This window comes from Miniopterus schreibersii (assembly GCF_964146895.1).
Source record: "Miniopterus schreibersii genome assembly, chromosome: 12".
NCBI classification, from domain to species: Eukaryota; Metazoa; Chordata; class Mammalia; order Chiroptera; family Miniopteridae; genus Miniopterus; species Miniopterus schreibersii.
Genome location: NC_138112.1, coordinates 7,717,611 through 7,739,685, shown reverse-complemented (window position 1 = coordinate 7,739,685; position 22,075 = coordinate 7,717,611). Strand labels below are relative to the sequence as shown.

The following is a 22,075-nucleotide window of genomic DNA, read 5'->3' as shown; positions in this document are numbered from 1 at the left end:
CCATTAGAAGGTTTTGAGTAAAGGAGGGAAATGATCTGACTCACGCGTTAATGGCTCACTCTGCTGTATGGAGACTATATTTTGGAATGGTAATAAAAGAACAGAGAACCAGTTATAAGGCTATTGCAACAAATTATCCAAGTGAGGTGATGATGGAGGTGATGAGAAGTGATGGATTTCTGGATACATACCAACAGGGAAGCCAACAGGAATTGCTGATAGATTAGATTTAGGTTAAAAAGAAGTTGGATACAGACAGGGTTACTGTCTTAGTCCTTTGGAGCTGCTATACAATAGACCAGGGGGTTTAAACCACAAACATTTATTCCTCACAGTTCTGGAGTCGGGGAAGTCCAACTTCAAGACACTGCAGATTTGGTGTCTGGTAAGAACCTACTTCCTAGTCCATAGGCAGCCAGGAGGGTGAGAGAGCTCTCTGGGATCTCTTCCAAAAGGGCACTAATCTCATTCATGGGGGCTCCATCCTCATGACCTAATCACCTCCCAAAGGCCCCACCTCCTAATACATCCCCTTGGGGGTTGAGGTTTCAACATAGGAGTTTTCAGGTAACAAACGTTTAGTTCACAGCAGTTACCATGTTTGATGTGTATCCCCTATTCTGTGACACTGTTCTCTGATTCATGTGGTTTTCTTCAGTTTATTTTTTAAAATTTGTCTTTATTGTTGAAAGTATTAGAGATGCCCCATTCCCCCCCACATTGATCCCCTCCACCCCGCATCCCCCCCCCCCCAGGCCTTCCCCACAGTGTTGTCTGTGTCCGTGGGTTATGCATATATGCATATAAGTTCTTTGGTTAATCTCTCTCCACCCACTCCCCCTAATCCTCTAGACAAACCTTAAGAATATGTAGCTCAGAACTGGTTTCTTTTTTCCCCCTTGAGCTTTTTCTCTTAGTGCCTGGTTGTATTATACTCTGGACAGCTCTTGATATCCCTGAAGACATCACTGCCCTAAGCCCAGGATCATGCGACATGAACTAGAATCTTTCTCTTTCCAGAAACTTTCTAACAGCTTCCTCAGTGAGAACCCCTCACTCCAGCTTTCTAGCTGACTCCATATGCCCGGCTCTTTGCAGCTCTGTACCTTTAAGTAGGCACCTCTCGTTCCCTGTTCCCAAGTCTCAGTCAACAATGTCTCCAGCTTTGTTTATTTCCTGACTCCCTTGGGCAAAGCTCACAGGTAGCCTCCTGTTCTCGCTCAGTGCAAATATCATATCTGAATTCTGTGTTTACCTTATGATGATTCCTACCCCGGCCAGACATGGTCCACAAGGATTTAGGACTGAGTATTTTCCATCACAGGCCATATGACAACACTATTTTAAAAAACAAATTTTGAAATCATACCCGTTGCCTCGCAGACCTAGAGAAGCCTAAACAAAATTTTAAATGCATGCTGTGCTCCTATGCCCGCCTCCTGTGCTGGGAGCAGGAGAGGGCCAGGAGGAAATAATGAAGGAGCCAAGCCTTGTGATACTCACTGTCTGTCTTATAATCACCTTTACCCCTACCCACTTGTCAAGGTCTTTTTTTTTTTTTTTCCAGTCTAGAGAGTGTTTTCAGAAGATCTTAGAAATAAACCCCCAGCTGCAGACACGGGTGAAAGGTGAGAATGTGCCTGCGGATGTCCTTTCCCCCTGCCCTGGCCCCGGGCTGCCTTCCCTGCCTCCTGGGAGCCAGCTGCAAAGCCCTCCTGCCCGCAGGCCAGTCCTCGACAGCAGACTGCCCTGCGCCTCCCTCCTCTGTTCTCCAACTCAGATCTTTGCCTTCCCCCTTTCCACACCCTCCTCCTCTAGGGCCTTCTAGACGGGGAATACTGTTGCTGTTGCATCTCCAAGGTGCTTTAAGGTCCTTGGCACAGACTGTACACTATTCCTAAAATGTCCCTTGCGGAAGATGCATTTGAGTTACTTTAATGCATTGGGCCTCTCAACGCCCCACCCTCACAGGTTTCTCCACATGTGGTGCCGTGGATGTTAGGGTTTGTTTTGTTTTGTTTCCATCTTGTTTTGCTAGATTACCTGAATCAAGTAGATCTCCGGGAGAAGGCAGACCTCCAGGAGAAGGAAGCCCATGAATTGCTGGACTCAGGAAACAACACAGCCGTGACGACCAAGCATCTCCTGGAGACTCTTTCCAAGCCTGACCAGAACCCCTTGTTCTATGCAGGGGGCATTGAAATCCTGACTGAAATGATGAAGGACTGTAAGCCAGGGACGTGTGTGGCCTCGTGAATGTTGTCGGTGTAAAGGGCCAGAGTTTAGTGTTTGCCCTCATGACTGAGACTCCCTTCGTTCCACAGATACTGATTGAAGAGCTACTAAAATGCAGGTGGAAAAGGGGGTGCAAAGAAGGGCACCCCACCCCAGCTCCATCCTCTGCTCAGAGCAGGCATTTACTCAACATGCAAGCACTAAACATCGCACACACAACACACACACACAGCGTACACTCATTCTGTGGACACTTATTGACATTGCAACACACACAGCATGCACACACGTATTTTCTTACCTCACATATACCACACACGTACACATAACACACACATTGTGCACTCATTCTGTGCACACTAACATCACATACACATCATGTACACACGTCACACTATATATACTTATATCACATAACGTATACCACACATATTCACCCCTCCCCTCACATGCTCCGCCCTTCCTGCACATATCTATGTACCCTTTGCATACCTGACAATGCCCCATATACACCCCAGGCACCCTGTACTACCCCCAGAGGTCTCTCCCCAACCGCAGGGAAATGGAAGATGGAATTTTTGTAGGGTAAACTGCAAGGTTCACCCCAGTTACAATTAATGGTTGCTTAGAGATATAAATAGTTTCGGAGCAAATGCCAGCTCCTTCTGCTAATGGGAGCCACACTGCTTTCTCTTACCGGTCCTTGGAAACATTGATACCAAGGCTTAAACCATTTTGGGGACTCAGTAACAGGATGCTGGTTGCACAAATAGATGGAGTCGCTGACCTCCCTTTAGTACACAGTGGGGGGTGCTCACGTATTCTCTGCAGTAGTTTATTGGAAATTGCAGGCTTCTCTCCAGAGCCTGGAAACAGCTTCAAAATAAATATTGAAGAACAGATGCACATGCTTGTTCTTCCTGGCAGTTAAGCAGCTCCTGGGGACTCTAAAGATGACAAAATGAGGAGCTGTTGATGACCCGTGGGGCCGCCAGTCTCGGCTCTCTTGATCTGAACAGGATGTCCCTCTCACTGGGGCACTGGGTGGCGGATGACAGCTGTAGGTTTCACAATGTAAAGGTATATGTTTCTTCCCAAACTGTAATTTGATGACTGACGTTTCCTGTCGGGCCCCTCATTATTGGCTGGCTCCATTACAGCCTGACATCAGCCAGGCATCAGGAGTCTGACGTGGTTTTCTCTGAATTTGTTTCAGGCACAGAGCGAACTTTATTCAGAACACACAATGGATTCAGTATCATCAGTGGGAATGAGGTGATAAGAAGGTAGGAATGTTTGTAAAGACAGGAGCATCAATGCAAGGAAGGACAAGCTCTTCTCCTGAAATCAGACCCTAATGACACAGGCAGCGACTTCACTGGATGATCCCACCCTCAGTCAGTATTGGTGGCCCCTGGATAGTGCAGAGATGCTGTGTGCACACCCCTTGAGCTCTGCCCCTCGAGTAGTTTGAATTATGCCACAATCAACCACTGCAGAGAAAGGTCAGCAAAACTTCCCAGGGTTTCTCCAGGCACTTCAAAGTCAGAGAAGTGACCATTCTTGTTGGTTTCCCACCAGTTGCAAGGTTGCTATTTGTTCTTCCCCTCTTGGGATTTTGCTGATCATATCAGGAAATGAGATCAGCTGGGTTCTGGCTGCTCCCAGTTATAATTTCATCTGAAGAAGGATCCATAGGATAGGAGGTTGTTTGCTGAATTTATTTTTATTTTTGGGGGGTTTCAGTTATTCTGGTGTAATTTCTGAGGCTTAGGACACTGCCGTGGGTTGGAGTCACCAGCACATGCCTGCATGCGTGAGGGGCCCTCAGTGGTACACTGGCCCACTGTGCATTGGCCTTGGTGCAACTGCTGTCCATGGCCCCGGCCTCGCACCCACCCAGCGAGCAGCCCAGACTCCTTGGCCTGCAGCCTTGTCTGGAGCTCTCAGTCCAGTGCTCAGCAGCCCTGTGGTCCTGGAGACCTGCAGCTCTGGGTTATAAAATCACTCTCTCAACCCCACATTATAGGGCTCTGTTGGTGAAATAAAACCAACTGGAAAGAAGATCAGCACTGAGTTCAACCTCTAACATTGTTCTCCTTTGTTTATTCCAGGTGCTTTGCCTCAGAAGGGAAAGATGCAGCGGAAGAGACTGTGTGTGTGTCTGTTCTCAGGCTCTGGCAAGCCGTGTGCAGCGGGAATGGTGAGCCTGGCCCATCCCAGTTAGTCGTCATTAATGCCCATTAATGCGGGAGCTGCGTGGGCAGACAAGATTGTTCCCCCAGAGGCCGGGCCCTGGAGACTTGATGTCTAGACCTTCCCTCAGAAAAAACATATGGATCAGAAATAAGGCCTGTACCCGGCTATGTCTCCAGCACCCTTGCAGCTGCCTTCACCATGGCCAAGGCCACTGTAAGCGCAATGAGTAGTCTCATCACCTGGGCTCTGCAGACTCATGGCCTCTGCCCATGTGTTGGCAGTGGGGTGGCAGAGCTTGTCCTTTCCTATCAGCCTAAAAATATTGGGGTTTTTTTGCTGACCACGGTCCCCAGTTCAGCATCGTGAGCTTTATGATCGTCTGCCAGCATCTCGTGACACTGATCAGTGTGTAATATCGGAACAGTAAAGTGCTATGAGGATATTTACCTTGCTGACTGAGCTTTTTAGATATTAGCATCTTCTGGGGTTTACTAAGTTTTTATAGAATCTGATCACTTTTATGACCTCAAGGTAAGTAAAATATTGAATCATTTCCCTTTTTTTTTAAATTGTATTTTTATGGGGAAAGATCTGACCTTGGGCAGAAATACTGAAAATAGAATAATGGTAACTGTGTCTCTTTTCATGGGGCTCCTGTGAGGAGCCAGTGAGAGAGCTTGTGAATGTAATTTGTAAACTAGAAAAAGCTGAATATAAGATAAGATCATTTTTTTCATTTATTATTGTGGAGGAATCATCTTAAGTTCTAGAAAACTCGAGAATATGGGGCCTCTGTCCTGAAGGGCATTATGCTCAGACTAATATTATCGAGATGGCTGCTACTCTCTGTGATGCTGTACCACTCTGGGGCGGTGATTTTGGAAATCCTCCTACAGGAAGACAAGTGAGGCAGGGCTTGGTGGCCGTGTGCATGGGACACGCTGCCCTTCTGTGTGCTGTGCAGTCCTGACTTCCTCAGCCAGTGTCCGCTCTGCTTTCTGAGGACTCTGTGTCATGTTTTTCTTTAACATCTGAAAATACTGTCAGGCACAGCTGGTGATGCAAATGCTCTGTCTCCGATCAGTGGCATCTTGGTGTATCCAACTCAATAAACACAAAGCAGTTTTTTAAAATGACACGGGACTGCTACAAAGTAAGGGCATGGGAATATATCTGAGATAGGTTGCTGAGTGGGAGAGAGAAGCCAGGGGCAGTGCAGGGTGGATCATTCTTTTAACAATATTCACACAAGGGGTGAATAGTAGCTCCTTTCAGGAATGGGCTCACCTGGCAGGGGTACAAGAGAAGGGGGCTTTCATTTTCAGCTTTACTCTCCTTCTGTTATTTCAGTTGTTTACAGTGAGTCACTTTTCCAGTATAAGAAAAACTATAGGAACTAAACAAACTGCTCTGCTTCATAGCTTAGCCACATACTCCAGCTGCACCCAGCCTGCCCACAAACAAATTCACGTACCTGCTTAGAAAATGACCCAGTGAGGGGGGTCAGTCGACTGCCTCTCCTCTGGAAATGGCTTCTAGTCTGGGAAGGGGGCATGCTTTATTCATGAATGTTCTCATGGATAGTCTGTTTTCCAGAAAGAACTCAAATGGTTACTCTGGCCATTATATGAAAGTTGATGGTCTAAAGATATTCCACAATTCAGCTGACTTCTTCCCCTTTCCTCACATTTCCCTATACACATACCAGGGAGCCTTTGACAGGAATAGTAATGCTCATGTATGTGCACCAGTCCCTGTCCCTGCTGTGAGCACCGTCATGTAGTAACCCAACCCTGTTAGTGTCATCTCTCTCATTTCGCTGGTGAGGAAACAGAAATGCATGGGATTTCATAGATTGGCTAACGTCATTCACCTGGTGATTCGGACCAGCAGTCTAGTTCTATCCCACCTCGCAGATGAATGGAGAATTGGGCTTCTTGTTGGGAGGTAGGGACAGAGCTGGTTTAATCGCTGTCGCTTCGCGCACATGGTGAATGCTCCCTGTTTCACAGAGGAAAACCAGCGCCTGCTCCTGGTGCGCCCGGAGGCAGGCAGGCTGCTGCCTTCCCTCTTGGCCTCCAGGGTCCTGTCCATCCAGGAGCAGAGCCTGGCCTTGCTGCTGCAGCTCAACCAGACGGAGAACGGCCGCGGCCTGATCATCAGCCACCTCGACCTGACCCGGTAAGGAGGTCCGCCAGGTCTCGGAGCATCACCTGCCGAGTTAAGACGGGCCTTTCTCCCTCTCCATATCTCTGACAGAACACGTGCCATCTGACTTACTAAGGACCCATAACAGAGAGGGCCTTTGAAAGGAACAGTCCCCCATGAGCACCCACCCGCAGGATGGACCCCTGTGTGTGAAAGGAACACTCCCCCATGAGTACCCTCGGGACAGACTTCTGTCTGAGCCTGGTCCCATGGACAGTTCCGCTCCTCCTGGCATGTTTCTATCTCACAGACATGGCAGACGGTGTAAATCGTGTTTCCACAATGAGGCCGGGAGCCCGATCTTAAAATAGGTCATTGCTTCTGCACTTTTAGTGTCAGCCCTGTCCCTGTCCTGTCCCTGTCCCTGTCCATACTTTGTTCATGTCTGAGGTAGCACTGTCTGATTTTGCATGTTCTTAACCCCCTCTGGAGCACAGTAGAATATTAATAAATAAAACACATCTCGAATATTGTTCCACGTAGGTCTTCCCAAGGCTTAAGGCCATGGGAATAGAATGTGCCTCCCCTAAGTAGACTTTATGTAAAAAATTACTGAACTATAATGATTTTGCCCAGTGTTCTTTAGCCTAAAGATTAGTAGTTTGAACATGTGAAATTGCCATTTTTTACATCAAAAAAGGTGCACGGTGGCAATTGCATATAATTCATTCAACCTAATAGGAACAGTAGCAATAAATACAGCTTGCTTTATACGTGCTTCAGACACAGTCTAAAAACTGAATTTGGCTTCTGATTCTTTTCATTGTTACCTCATTATATCTCTTCTCAGCCTGGGATGTAGGCAAGATAATTGTTACTACTATGGCTCACACCAGGGGCAGGGAAACTGCAGCAGGTAATGGAAGAATCTCCCCCTGGCCCTGAAGCCCAGCTCCTTTTCTCTGTTTGGCCCAGCTGAGACCTCAGCACCTGTCCCATGCAGGTGGGGAGGTCCATGTGTGCTAAGGGCACAGTGCTTATTAAGCCTTGGTTATGGCTCCAGCAGCTTGAGGCCCAGTCACAGCCAGGACAGTTCCCAGGAAGGGCCATGGCAACTCCTGAGGCTCAGCCCATATGGGCAGATGGGTCGCTTGCAGAGTTAAATCCTCAGAAGCCCATTTCACATTTCAGATGACTCTGCAGTCACTTCCTCAACCCCTGAGTAAATGTAGCTATAGTTATCGTAAGCTCTTCCCCTAAGCTGTCTTTGAATGGTTTGGGTTTCAGTTTGAATGTTTCCAGTGTCTTGGAGAGTGGCATTTATGATCATCCCTGGAAGTCCTGCCTGCTCTCCTTACACAGTCAAAAGCCTTAGCTTATTGCTTCAATGCCTGCTGTTCTCATTAATGTCTACCTCTGATTAAGCCAAGAAGAGGTGGAATGTGCTCTCTGAAATGAAATGAGATGGTTTTAAGCAGGACAGGGCTGCACACAAGCTCCATGGCCTCACAGAGGCACACACATCACATTCCTCCAACAGTGCTTTCCCCCATGTGACACGTGGAAGGAACAAGTAGACAGTGACAGAACCAGGTGAAGGCCAGTGCCACTTTGTGGAAAGAGCTAGGTCTTTGAGTGCAAGTCGCCATGAGCCCAAACCCTCTGCTTGAGTCTGTCAACTTGTGTGGCCCAGGAAAGTTACTCAGCCATGGTGAGCCTGGGTTCTCCTCTAGGATCACAGACTTATGCTGAAGCTTGAGTGGTGTTGTGCATATGCCAGTCCAGCATTTTATGTTGCATGCTACAGAATACATGACCAGGAGAAGCTGGTCTTGTTTTTCTCTTGTAACAGAAGAGACTAAAGATGGCAGTAGCTGGTTGAGTGGCTTCGAGATGTCAGAGTCAAGGTCTGTCCTTCTGACCCTTCCCTCATGGCCTCACAGGCTGCTGCAACTCCAACCGTCACATCCCCCTTTAGGACAGTTTAGCACCAGCCAGGCCTGTCCCTTTCATAAGAGAAATGACTGCTTCTGTTTCTCTTTGGTCAAAATTGTGTCACATGCCACCTGTGACTAGGAAAATGGTCCCGGCTTCTACAGTAGAGTCAGGCTGGATGAATGGCGATAGCAGGGTTTCCATGGGGTTCAGCAAACAGCATCCACCGCAGTAAGGGAAGTGGCTGGTGTCATTCCTGGCACGTGGTACGGACTCAATAATAACTTTATACTCATTTGCTCTCTTCAGAGTCTAAGCTCAGAGTCCTAAACTGACACGAAAGTGAATTTATTGGTACATTGGTCTAATTGGTACGTTAGACCATTCATTTTCTGATCTGCTTATCAGCAAAGCACTGTATTTCTCAGCAGCTGGAGAACTAGTCTCATAGGCAATCATCACGTTAGTGTTTTCAGTAGGAAAATAACAGGACAGATAGCATGTTAGACAAACTCCTTTGGTAGCACGGCAGAGGCTGGATTGGGGCAGGTAGGACAGGAGGCAGGGAGTCCACGAAGGGGAAAACGGATTGCCAAGACTAAAGGTTAAGACTGGACCAGGGTGGAGGCAGAACAGACGTACAGTGGAGAAGAGAGCTGCTCAGTGACCTAGAAGGAATGACAGGAGAGAGACGTTGGAAAGGAGCCAGAGGAAAGGAATGCAGGAGCTGCTGAGGAGGTGGGACTGACAGTGCACTGTCTACAGATGTGGGGGCCAGCCAGGGATCTCCTAGGATGCTGGCTCAGGCAACTCGGGGGATGGAAATGCCACCTTTGAAGACAGAAAATGCAGGCAGACGGTCTGATTTGAAAGCCACTTTGAATGATTAAATTTGTGACACTCATGGTGTTGAAATAGAGATGTCCGCGGTGTAGAAGATGTTCCTTCTAGAACTTTCGGGGAGAGGTGCTTATGGCTGATAACTAAGATCATGGATGAGAGCAGGGCCCAGAGTAGGACCCTGGGGTCCCTGACGTGGAAGGTGACAGCATGAAGGGGGCTCAAAAAGGAATCCAAGAAGGAAAAAGCCAAGGGGTAGGAGGGCTAGAAAAATGGCATCGATGGGACTGAATGCCATGAGGAAAAGGCAGAGAAGAGCCCATCAGGTGGGTCCCTGGAGGTCAGGAGCGTGGGCGCTAGTCATCCACATCTGTGTTACTGGATTTATTCCGCAGCTTGTTCTAGGCTGGATCTGGAAGTCAAACCACAGGGAAACCAGGGTGCTTAAACTGAAAAAGACCCAGTTCCCTCACTTAGAGCAGGAATCACCTGGCACTTTGTTTAAATGCAGCCTCTGTCCACTAGAGACTGAGGTGGGCTCAAGAATCTGCCTCCCCCCGCACCACTACCAAGTAAGTCCTCTCCCAGCCACACTGGGGACATGTAGTCCTGCGGCGTAGAATAGACTTTCCAGTGGGCCACAGATGGCCCACCAGGACCCAGCTGGCCTGTCCAGCTCTGCACCCTCTCTGTTCCCTGTCCTCTCCTCACACCCTAAGCACTGGTTGTGAAGAACTGTTAGCAGTCCCCATGTGTGCCCTGCTGTCTGATGCCTCATCGCCTGTGAACTCTGTGCTGTCCCTGAAATTCCTGCTCTAGTCCCGTGTGCCTGACATTGGCCTGCGAGTTCCTTGGAGCTGCGACATTGTCTGTTTTCTTCACTGTGGCCCCAGAACCTACCACGTTGCCTGGCACATAGTGAACAGAAAGCCAGCACTCCACATTCAAGTGACAGCTGAAATGTCACCTGCAATTTGAAGCCGCCTTCACCTCCACCCTCCCACACTGCCCACCAGGTAGACTCTGTGCCCACTTTACATGAATCTGGTTCTGACATATCACCTAACACACGTGTCACTGTGGGAGCCCAGGTGCTCAGCACTGCACCCCACTGGATGCTGAGTATGGGTTTGCTGGGTGGACACGTGGCTCCTACTTCATCCGGGGGCTTCTCAGTCCATTAGGGCAGCCTGAAGCTGCATTAGGTTTTTTTTGGCAACCCCAGCAGACAATTTGCTCATGATGGGTTTGCAGTTACCTAATAACCCTTAAATCTTTTTCATATGAACCAGTTATAAACCAGGTCTCCCAATTCTGTTACTTATACCGAATTCCCAGCTCTGAGTGGAGGAGTTTGAGTTTAACTGTATTAAATTTCATCTGACATATTCAGCAGCCTGTCAAAACCTTGTGAAATCTTTATTCCATCCCCCACCTCATTAGGGGCCCTCCTACTGTAGTCATCAGCAGATTAGTAAGCATGCCATTTAGATGTCGTTTAGCCTGGCCCGGTGTGGCTCAGTGGTTGAGTGCTGACCTAGGATCCAGGCAATCAGGGTTCGATTCCCAGGCAGGGCACATGCCTGGGTTGTGGGCTGGATCCCCAGTCAGGGGTGTGCAGGAGGCAGCCGATCAATGACTCATCATTGATGTTTCTATCTCTCTCTCTCTCCCTCTCCTTTCCTCTCTCTGAAATCAATCAAGACATATTTTTTAAAAAAAATAGATGTCCTTTATGTGATTGAAGTTGGCTGAACCAGAGTCACATGACAGAAGCCCCAGTGATTCCTTCCAAGTCGTCTGATAATCAGTGACCTTTGGTTAAAACTGTTCAACCCCCTGGGACCTCACATTAGGTGATAGAGCCATTCTTGTAGGTCAGTCTGTCTCACTGGGGTCGGCCAGGAGCTGGGCCTGGATGCTGACTCCTTCCTGGCCTCCCTGCAAGGCCTCCTTGTTGGAAATGCTGTCAGTCGGAGGACAGCCCTCTGCCCTCTCTGAGGGGGTTCTGGATTTTTTGCAGATTGTTGGAAGCCCTGGTGTCATTTCTTGAATTCTCAGACAAGAGGGCCGCCTTGGCCATGGGACTGCTCACAGACTTGGCTCTGGAAGAAAGGTAACATTTATTTACAGAAACTGATACTTCTTAGTGAACGGTTGTTGACGGTCTGGTATTTTAGAATGTGGGGCGTATGGCGTACGGGAAGGCGGGGAGGCTGGGCCCTGAGCCTCAGGGTTCACTGAGTGGAGGCCTGCTGCCTCCCCAGGGCGTGGGCGCCGCTCCTGTCCAGCCCCCGGGGGCAGGGGCACCCCGCGCTCAGTGGGGTTGGAAGCAGTAACATACTTAAAACAGTACCTCATGGTAAACAAGCCTACTGTGTGTTAGAGAAGCTTCTTCCCTTGATCAGCACCTGATGGGAACTGCCTAGCGCTTGTGCATGGACCGTGAGAGAGGGGAGCACAGCGAAACACAGCCTGCTCTTGGGTTGCCGGTGGCATTATGGGTAACCATCCTCCCCCCCTTTTTCTTGCTTAGCTGCTGGGGAAGACAGTAAACATCTTACATTTCTCATAATTCTTAAGTGTTTTATTTTCAGTGCCTCTTGTTTGTTCGTTTAATTTTCTCACCACCTTTGGGACATCTTGCTTAGAAATGATCATAATGAGGGAGGGCCGCCTGTGCTCCTAGACAGGCCCCCGCACAGGCTGGGACTGCGCTGGCTGCGCTCCCACGTGGGGCGTCCTCGTGGCTGTGGCGGGAAACACGCTTCCTGTTCGCACAGCACCCTGCGCAGACCCAGAGCGAGGGGAGGGCAGGGGTTGTGGTAAGTCAGTTTGGCAGAAGCCCATGGATTCCAGCAGTTTCTGCCTATGTGCTGCCACCTGAGATCTGATGTTTAACATCAAAGGCAGTTCTTCAGACTTAGAGAAATTAAAGCCGCATTATATACCTGGGACATTCTCATTTGTTTCCGAATGAGCCATCCAGGCACGTGACACAGCACAGGGGCCTAGAGTCTGTGACTTCACCACACTACCTGAGACCCTGTATTTCTCTTATAGTTTGTGCAATGTAGAAACGAATCATGACTGATGTTTTCTCAACAGATTCCAAGTCTGGTTCCAGGCCAGCCTCGCAGGTGTACTCCCGGCTCTCACGGGTGTTCTGGTGAGCAGGTCTCATTTTTATAATCTCTGACAGGCTCTCAGGAGCATGAGCAGAGCCTTTAAACACAGTTACACTCCAGAACTCCCGGTGTCTCTCGGGCCCCTTCATCATTTATCCACTGCTGGAACTTACACAGTTCTTTGTTAGTAAAGCAGCCATAGTTAGGACGCGCGGAGGTGGCATATGCGCAGCTTATTACAGGGGAGAGAAAGCTGGAGTGGACTCTGCCTCAGGCGGAGGCGGAGAGAGGTTGTCATGTTCATCAGTCCCCTGGTGAATCTAAGTCTCATCATAACGATTGTGTGCAGCCCTGTCCCTAAATGAAAGTCATCAGGGCAAGTGTGGTGATTTGAGCTGAGGAGGCAGGAAAGAGTCAGGGGGAGGGGGAGTTCTAGGAGAGTAAACTGTTACCAGACGCTGTCCCTGGTGAGCCAGAGAGGTCAGGGGACCTTAGCATGTCCACAGCCCAGTACTTCAGGTGTGGAAGTAGAAGCTCTGAGAATGGTTGGACTGCCCCTGTTCTCCAGCCTGGCTGGTGGTGTCCCTGGGATTAGCCCTAGGCCTCTGTGTCCCAGGCCAGCGTGCTTTGGAGTTACCCCTGTGTGCCTGCACCTTATGGCCAGCACGACCCCATTGATGCCCTGAGGTGACATTGTGCTCTCTGGCTCTCAGACGTTTTGGTGAATGAGGGGTGCCCTAGAGATGATGTGGGTACCATCTGCCCGCTCTCTGCTCATTTGCTTTCTCTCCATTCACTTTCAGAGGAGAGATCCCAAGGTAGCTAACACCTCAGCTCTCAGCCAGTGTATTGCCGTCATGGGAAACCTCAGCGCTGATGCTACCACCCGAGGACAGGTGTCTGCCTCTCAAGAATTTGGGGATGCCTGCTTGGATCTCATGGTATTTTAGATTTTCCACTTAAAGCTGGTCTCTTATCTGCTTTGGGGGTGTTGGCTTCTTCTTCATTATCTAGATTTTCCAAAAATTCTGAGGGTGCTAGAGCCAGTGGCTCTTCCTTCTATAACCATAGATTTATGGCCGGCTGCCTTAGCAAGCCCTCCACATCAGGCCCCGCTCTCCCTGGAGAGTTTTGAAGGCTTTCCTGGCAGAGTCAGCTTGGCCACCCATTTGAGCAGCTCATTTTTCAGTTTAAACACAGGACCAGGCTGAACCAGTCACATGGCAGAGGCCCTAGAGACTCCTGTTACTGTTCCGAACTGACGCCAACTCTTACCCTGGTCTCTAACCTCCCAGCGTCATGTAGGTTCATGACATTGGCAATGCAGGGAGTTTGAGTAATGCTGAGACTATTGCCAAGGCGATAGTGTCGACTTCACAGGGATGACTTCAGAAGCTGCAACGCAGTCCTGACAGGTGTGGCTCGGTTGGTTGGAGCATTGTCTCGTATACCAAGAGGTTGTGGGTTCGATCTCCATATGGGAGACAACTGATCGATGTTTCTCTCTCACATTGATGATCAGTGTTTCTCTCTCACTTTCCCCCTCTCCCTTGCTCTCTCTCTAAAATCAATTAAATAAAAAAATACACATATTTTGAAAAACTGCCAGGCAGAAAGGTCATGGATTACCTTGTTTTGTTTCCAAAGGCCAGGTGTGAGGAGGAGGTGGACCTGTTCAGGGACATCTTATATGCACTCCTGGGACTCATGATGAACCTGTGTCTTCAGTCCCCCTTTGTCTCTGAGGTACAGTATTCTTTTCTCCCCACCTGGAACGCTGGGACAACCTAAATGCTGGGACAGTTCTATTGCATAGAACTGTCCTCATTTTCACCAAGAGCTGGAAGCCATGGACTCCAGCATGCAGTGGGAATGGGGAAAGCTGGGTGGACACTCAGTCTCTGCATCGCTGAGGAATGGGCGAGTCACTCGGTCAGGTGCATTCAGAAAATCGAGTGTCCAGGATGTGCTGAGCATGGTGCTAGGTTCTGCATTAACAAAGTCAAATAAAATGTGCTCCTGCCCTCAAGGTGTCGCCCTGTCATGAGTGGAGAGCAGTGGAGGGTGTTGTGAGGGAGTGTGGCCGTGATGAGCAGGAGGTGGTCATCTCTAGGCGGATGCTCAGAGGGAGCTCCGTAGAGGACTCATCTTACCAGATCATTCCCATCCCCTTCTCCTGCCCCATCACTGCAGGTCTGGGCCACGGAGGTGAGCAGGCGGTGCATGTCTCTGCTGAACAGCCAGGACGGAGGAATCCTCACAGTAAGATTCTCCCAGGAGACCCAGGATCAGCATCCTTTGTTTCCCTTTTGTGTCATTCTAATATTGGTGTACCTTACCCTTTTGAAGCCACCACACCTTGGAGATTCTGCCAGCTCTCTGAGGGACAGGGAGGACATGCTCCTCAGAATGGTGCCCCTAATCACACAAACATCAAATTTGCCTTCAGCTTCATGGGATTTGGTGACCCCCACCCAGTGCTCATCTACAGAGCCCCTGGAGTCCAGGAGCCCTTTTCTGTCTGGTCTGGGGCTTCACTGATTTGTCCTATTTCAAGATATCCTTGTGCAAATGGAACAGGTCACGTGATTTTATGCAGAATCTCTTTTTCCATAATCAACACCAAACCCATGTTTTGAAGCCAGTGATCCCAGAGGCTGTCTGTGCATAATCGCCTCAGCCCCCCTGGAGTGCATGCTGGAATGGCTTTTTAACTTCCGTTTCTGACATTTGGATAAGAAAACTGAGAAAGCCGATGGCTAGCACAGTGCATTAGGAGAATGTTAACACCTTGCTGACTGGTCATGAGCACACATATTTCCATGTGCAAGCATTGCTGACTGGTCACGAGATAACTCGTGTCTGCACTTACATTAATTTGAGTAATTTTAAACACCTTACTGACCAAAGTAGCTGGCCACACAGGCTAGTTCTGGCTTGAAATAGCCAGTCAACAAGGTGTGTGGTTCAGGAGGCTCTTTGCCATCATCCTAGGATGTGCTCAACTCACATCAGGAATCACCCCAACTTTCCCACCTAGTAGTTCAGGGCTCTAAAGCCCAGAAAAACAACTGGGTCACATCCAAGGCAGCCTGGGAAACCAGCACTTCAAAGATCACAGACAGGGGACCCATTTCAGGGTGGTGGTAAGAATTCTGAGTAGATCCACTATATCCTTTTTGGAGCTGGCATGGCCACACGTCCCTGAAGTCAGCTCAGGCGTTATAGGGTGAAGGGTTCTAACCTGGGCTCTAGGAACGTGTGGCAGGTCTGCAGTTCCCTAGAACCCCTGCAATTGTGTGGAAAATTCTGATTGTATGTGCATTTTCTCAAGTAGGGGGCAACACAACTCCCATCAGATCCTCAGAAAACATCCATGACCCCAAAAGGTGTGAGCATCATTGTTCTTGGATAGTTGGGCCTTTCTGATGGTCTCAACACTAGTTTCATGCTAACCTTTCAAGGACTCTCTTGGCCGGACTTCCCCAGGACTCTGCATGTGCCACAGTTGGGTGCAGGCTGGTGTGTTGAGTGGGGAAGCAGCTTCAGCAGGGGAATCCATCCTTCCGTGGGGTGCTCTCACTGTCTTGGGCCTGGAAAGAGATCTGGCTGTCAACTGTGGCAGCGTTCCAGCACCCATGGGAAGCAGACAGGGAAACAAGACTGATAATACGCTAGTACACAAGTCTATGCCTTCTCCCTCCAGAGATCTCATTAAAACAAGACTAAAGGCATTAGGGGAATAAAGTAGAAACCCACACTGACAAAGTGAACAAGCAAGAGGACACCAGGGGTCAGTAGTTTCTGGAAGGTGGAAAATCACCACAAGAAGAAGGCAGAGCTGGGGAAACCTTGGTGTAGAGCGCAGACTGCGTGGAATGCAGCTGGGAAGGTCACAGGTTTGTCCTGCAGTAACCTGGAGAAGGCAGAAACTTCAAAATACCAGGTGCGGCAGGGGGCAGAAGTGTGAGCGAGGGGGCTGCACTCCGCCGCCAAGCTCTGTCCTTTGGGCATCAAATCTCAGCACATTTCTGCAAAAGCACGAGAAGACCAGAGAAGACATTTGCTGTCTAGTGCTGGGGAGTGCCACTTTCCACCAGCTCGCTGCAACCTCCCATAAACACAGCGCACCGAAACATGTTTTATTACCTCCTTCGTAAATGTGACTGGCAGCGAGGGTCACCAGACATTTCAGGAAAGCCATACTCGTAAATAGAAAAAACAAGATAAACAGAAAAATTGACTTTAAAAAAACCCAACAGAGATTGTATAGGAAGTAGGAAAAAACTAGTAACTATTATTTGTATCCTCAGAAAAATTTAAAGTAGTAGTATAGCCGACTGTAGTAACAGCTTGCTATATAGAAAATTAGAACCGAAGTCTCCCAGAAAATAGAACAGAAAGAGATTCGGAACAGGTAAAGGAAAAGCTAACAGACACAGAGGATCGACCCAGGAAGTTCACCATGGTGCTGGTGTCGGCGCTGCGGAGTGTCCAGGCAGCGCTTGCCCAGCGGTGAACGGGGGCCCTGTGTGAAGGGAAATAAACTGGCCTCCCTGTGCCGGGGCAATGTTTGCAGCCCTTTGAATGGCCTCCCCACGCCCATGTTACAAACAACAGTGCTTGCTGTCTATTACTTCGCCATTACGCATTTTTAAAATCAAGGTGAAAATTTTGCTTCCAATATTAATGACTGTTTTACCTCACCCTTGTTAACTTTAAAGGTTTTCAGCTTCTCTGAAAAGAACTTTTAATTACCCTTTAACTTTCTGCTCCCCTCAGAGAGCTGCTGGCGTTCTCAGCCGCACCCTTCCTTCCTCCCTGAAAATTGTCGAGGAGGCCCTCAGAGCAGGGGTGGTGAAGAAAATGATTAAATTCCTGAAGGTAAATAATGGAATTTCCAGGAATGTCTTAGTTTATTTGGGGAACAGAACTGAGGTGCGGCTCTTTCACCCCTGCTAGGTTTTAAACTTGAATGGGGGAGTCTCTTCTGCCTGTCTACGCGGAGTGTGCTCTGAACCTCAACAAAAGATTGTTGGAAAAATAAGTAAACTGTTCCCCGGCTGGGTGGCCCAGTTGGTTAGAGCATCGTCCCGATGCACCAAGGTTGCAGCTTCCATCTCTGATCAGGGCACAGACAGGAAGCAACCAGTGAATGCATGGGTGGGACAACAAATCTCTCTCTCCCCCTCACTCCCTCTTCTTTTCAAATAAGTCAATAAGTAAGTAAGTAGACTGTTCATTAGATGCATCCAGAGAAACCACTTACCGCCCAAGCCTGTCTTAAACATGAGTGGTTTCTGTCCTTGCAAACATGGTATGAGTAACTTCCAACAAGCTTTCTCAGGCCCTTTACTTTGCTGTGTTTTCCTGCTCACAGTGCTTTATCCAGCTGTCTGGAGAAGGTTGGATGTAACTTCACTCATGACTCTGTAGGGTGCAGTTACCATGTGACAAAAGGATGTTCACATTTTCCTTGTAACATGAGTGCAGTGAATCTAATCGAGTAGGTACAGCAGGTAACTAGACTCACCTGAAAGGACAAGGGGACTTACGCAGCCGCCACCTCTGGATCTTGCCCATGACGTATGTGCCCAGTGGGGGTCACTCACCCATGTTAGTGTGGTGACCCCATGGGAGCCTTATTCCTAGAACTCTGGGCTCTGTGGGGCCAGGGCCGTGCTCTGCTGTGGGGTGGGGCAGTGTTGGGAGGGCAGGACAGCGAGCCTGAGCTTCAGCTGCCACTGGATGAAGACCGTCATCCACGGGACAGCTCTTGTCAACCTGCCAGAGGCTGCCGATTGCACGCATACACGTGTATTACGCGGGCATGCATGCACCGTGCATTTAAAGACGATTGGGTGATTTGGGGGATATGATTTGACAATTGTCACCTCTTAAAATGATGTAGGATCGTGATGCTCGCCGTGCAGGCCTGTGAGCCTGACGGCCTTAGCGAGGGAGCCTCATTCTCAGATGCTGAACTGAGCTGGGGCTTCCCTCCCTCTTTGGTAGATCTGTCAGTCGACGGTTTCTCTTCTCAGCCACTCTCTCATAAAGCCTTGCACAGGTAATTGCTCAGGTGAATGTGACAGGCCTGCCTCATACCCAGGTGTGGGCTGGAAGAGGAGATGTGAGTGACGCTCCATCCAGCCGGGTCTGGCCTGCTCGCCAGCAAACGTGCCCCTTCTCAGTGGACTCTCTTAGACGTTCGGGAAGCCACTAGTACAGTCACAGCTACTCACTGTGGTTTCTGGCCAAGAGCAGTCACAGGACTGATAGTATTTTTCTAATTTCACTCGCAAGTCTAGGCGGGAGGCCAGACTGCCTCGCGTTATGCTGTGAAGACCCTCGCCATCTGCACGAACAGTTACCATGAAGCTCGAGAGGAAGTAATAAGACTGGATAAGAGTAAGTGACGCTTCCGTTAAGCGGACCCCACATCCCAGAGGTTGATCACACTGGAAGCAGCAAAGGGAGCTGCAGGTGAGCAGAGAGGAGAGACGTAGTGTAAAGCCCCTACTCGCCTGGACTTCAGCAGCATTTACAGAGCCAGGTGTCATCTCACCTCCCCCTCTGAAAGCATTTAATTAGCCTTCAGCTGGCACAGGTAGCAGGCCCAGGCTGCAGACTCAGGCAACAGGGTCGAAACCGGGAGCTACCTCCTCTCACCAACCTAAACTGAAATTGTCTCTAAAGCATTCTGCTTAGACCCGCCTATCTTGGGTTCTCTTCTTTACCAGGGAAAGGGGGAGAAACAGCTTCAACATTTAGTGAACAAGGAAAATCATCAGGGTCCGAGCCTAGCTTTGATCTAGTGACTGAGACTAGCTTTGGTCATCAGTAGCAGGGTTCCAGCCAAGGCAGCCTGCTAGTGATCTCCTCCCTACCTCCTCTGGAATGTGCGGGGAGGGAGCTGGCTGGGGCCCCGCCATGTGAACAGGAGCCTTTCTTCTGGGCCTTGTTGCTTGCCCTGTGGTCCAGGGTGCGGGCCCCTAGCCTTCCCCTTGGGCGCTGTCAGGTGGAGAGTAGAGGTTATGGCCAGGGACTTTAGATAAGACAGCCCTGTGTACCTACCAGGTAGCATTCATCCCCATACCACCTGTGTTGTGATACGTCAGAGACAGCAAGGAGCCAGTGGTGCTCAACCCATTTTAGCTGAATGAAGGAGTGACATGGCCTTTGTCAGAGTCTCCAGGCAGCTCAGCATCCACTGACACCCCCTTGGCCTCTCATGTCCCTTTGCCAGCTTCCTGGGACCAGTGCATGTTTTCCTCCCTCCCTGCAGAGCTCAGTGTCCTGATGACGCTGCTCAGCTCTGAGGATGAGATTCTGGTGGGCAACGCCGCGCTCTGCCTGGGGAACTGCATGGAGGTGCCGCAGGTGGCATCCTCCCTGCTGAACACGGACATCGTGCGGGTCTTGTTGAAGCTTGCGGGCGGTGATGCACAGGAGATGGCAGTGCAGCTGAACGCAGGGATCGCTCTGGGGAAGCTGTGCACGGCCGAGCCAAGGTGTGCTGGGCCCTTGGTCATGGTTTAGAGGGGCAGGCGCCACCTGTGGCTGGGACTCTGCCCCAGGGAGCCCTGGCATCCTCCTGCAGACAGGGTTGGGCCCAGTAGCTGCCTGCTGGAGGAAGCCTACCCTGAGGGAACCGGCCCTCAGATCCGCCCAGAGAGGGAAGACTTTCCTCCGATGGGGCTGCCCCTGTGCTTACCGCCATTGTCTTCTCTCCATCCCACTCCTTCCCTCTCCAGCCTTCTCTCCTCTTTCCAGTCTTCCTTTCCCCCCACCATCTCTCCTCTCTCCCTCCTCTCCACCCCCACTTCATTCTCTTTGCCCAGGGCCTAAGCCTGCGGGAGATGGTCCAGCGAAGGTAACATCCTTGTGCTGGAGCAAACCAAAGTGAGAGGCGGACAGGCCAGGCACGACAGCTTTGCCTTAACTGTCCATTGCTCCTCTTCGGCTCACACTGTTCTGCTCTGGTCCTGCTCTAAACACCTAGTTGTTCACACTCCCGGAAGGTGCCACCTGTGGCCAAGTGATGGAGCCCGGCATAGGTGGGGGTGCCTTCCTTGGCAGGAGGGCGTCTGGCTGCCTGGCCCCTTCCTCTACCTCCTCATGCCTCTGGTTCCTCCTCCGTGGAGTGAGAGGGTTGGGTGGATAATATCAAAAGTCCTTTCAAGTTCTGTCTGATTGTTCAAATGGGAGGAATGGATAAAATCTTTCTTCCACAGAAAGCACATGCCTTTAGCTAGCATGAGCTTAAAGCGGCTGCCCGCTGGGAGGTTCCCAGAGCAAGGTGCCATCGGGTCAGCCTGCCATACCTGCCACTCCCAGCAAGAGTTGGCAGTGTCCACAGGCCTCCCTGAGGGCTCAGCCACGGTCCCTTCCAACTTCCCAGCCAGGTCCACTGAGGGGGCAGCTGGGGGCCGCAGCATTCTGCACAGATGTCCTGGAGCTTGTGTTCTGATTATGACAGGTTTGCTGCTCAGCTGAGAGAGCTTCATGGGATGGAAATTCTCAACTCTACCGTGAAGTACATCAAGGATTCCTGAGAGACGTGGTGTCTGTGCAAACCCACGACTGTATGCTCTGGATTGTTCCTGGCTAATAAAGACCTAAAATAGCCACTGTAGAACGGAATATTGCCTTTCAGGGTACGTGCCAGTTGGTTTTCATGGTAACGAGAGAGGGCATCAGGCTGGCTGCTGTGGTGGGAACTGCACTGGCTGCCCTGCGTCCCTTTGCCCTCCTTGTAAAGTCCCTTCCCATCCTGCAGAGGCTGGGCTCCAGCACATGAAAAGCCACGTGTCCCAGACTCCCTTATAAGCAACAGTTCTCGATGGGAACTGTGTTCTGCCAGCCCCACGCCCTTCCTCCCCTGTTGCTGCTTGCTGCTGGTGGCATGCTAGAAGCATCAGGTTTTCGGCTACAGCGTTTCAGTGTCCATCTTCTGGCTCTGGAACTCAGGAGCCAGCTGCAGCAGCATTGCAGTGGGACAACTTCCCACAGCCTGGCCTGGCCTGTGGCACATGCTCTTGAACTCAGCAGGTCCAGTGGTGGGCAGCAGCTCCCCTGGCAGGGAGTTCTCTATGATCCTGCATCATTCCTGGAAATGCTACCTGTTTCCTCCTCCAGCCCACCTGATGATGTAATCACCCCATTCTGTGTGTTAGGGGCTCTGTTTCGGCACTGGACTCTCACAAATACAAACTTTATTCCCTAATGCAGCTTGCATTTTCATCCCATGCCCCAAAGCCTCTGCTCCTTTGCCTTTGCCCCAGGTCCACTCTCACACTGTCGGGGCCACCTCTGGACCCCAAGTCCCTAAGTGAAAAGTCCAGTAAGTGACACAACTCTTCCACTTCTCAGTACACTCGTACCTGACCCCTTTAGGGGAGGAAGCAGGACCTGTATGGTACAGTGAATGCCAAGAGTCCCGAACCAAAATTCCAAAGACTTATGGTCCTACCCTGCTGCCCGGCAGCTATGTGACTTTGGGCAAGTCTCTTAACCTCTCTGAGCTTTGGTGGCTGCTTCTGTTAAAGCTAGGCTAATACTGGTCCCACCTATCTCCTGCATTGCTG

The 22,075-nt window shown here is 50.1% G+C and overlaps 1 protein-coding gene across 6 annotated transcripts in view; it reads left to right on the top strand.

The window, feature by feature from the left end:
• The window catches only part of TTC12 (tetratricopeptide repeat domain 12), a 44,231-nt gene extending 23,119 nt beyond the window's left edge, over positions 1–21,112 (top strand). For 5 of the 6 annotated variants that reach the window (XM_081155221.1, XM_081155220.1, XM_081155222.1 and 2 more), the window contains 14 exons: positions 1,568–1,628; positions 2,039–2,227; positions 3,452–3,521; positions 4,350–4,438; positions 6,447–6,615; positions 11,381–11,473; positions 12,466–12,526; positions 13,289–13,426; positions 14,133–14,231; positions 14,679–14,747; positions 17,268–17,369; positions 18,797–18,896; positions 19,774–19,999; positions 20,968–21,112. In XM_081155221.1, the coding sequence (XP_081011347.1) occupies positions 1,568–1,628; positions 2,039–2,227; positions 3,452–3,521; positions 4,350–4,438; positions 6,447–6,615; positions 11,381–11,473; positions 12,466–12,526; positions 13,289–13,426; positions 14,133–14,231; positions 14,679–14,747; positions 17,268–17,369; positions 18,797–18,896; positions 19,774–19,999; positions 20,968–21,043 (1,542 nt within the window). In that variant the 3' untranslated portion in view covers positions 21,044–21,112. Of the gene's footprint in view, positions 1–1,567; positions 1,629–2,038; positions 2,228–3,451; positions 3,522–4,349; positions 4,439–6,446; positions 6,616–11,380; positions 11,474–12,465; positions 12,527–13,288; positions 13,427–14,132; positions 14,232–14,678; positions 14,748–17,267; positions 17,370–18,791; positions 18,897–19,773; positions 20,000–20,967 lie in introns of all 6 variants that reach the window. The other variant, XR_014000065.1, reaches the window with a different exon arrangement.
• Positions 21,113–22,075: the final 963 nt, after the last annotated feature.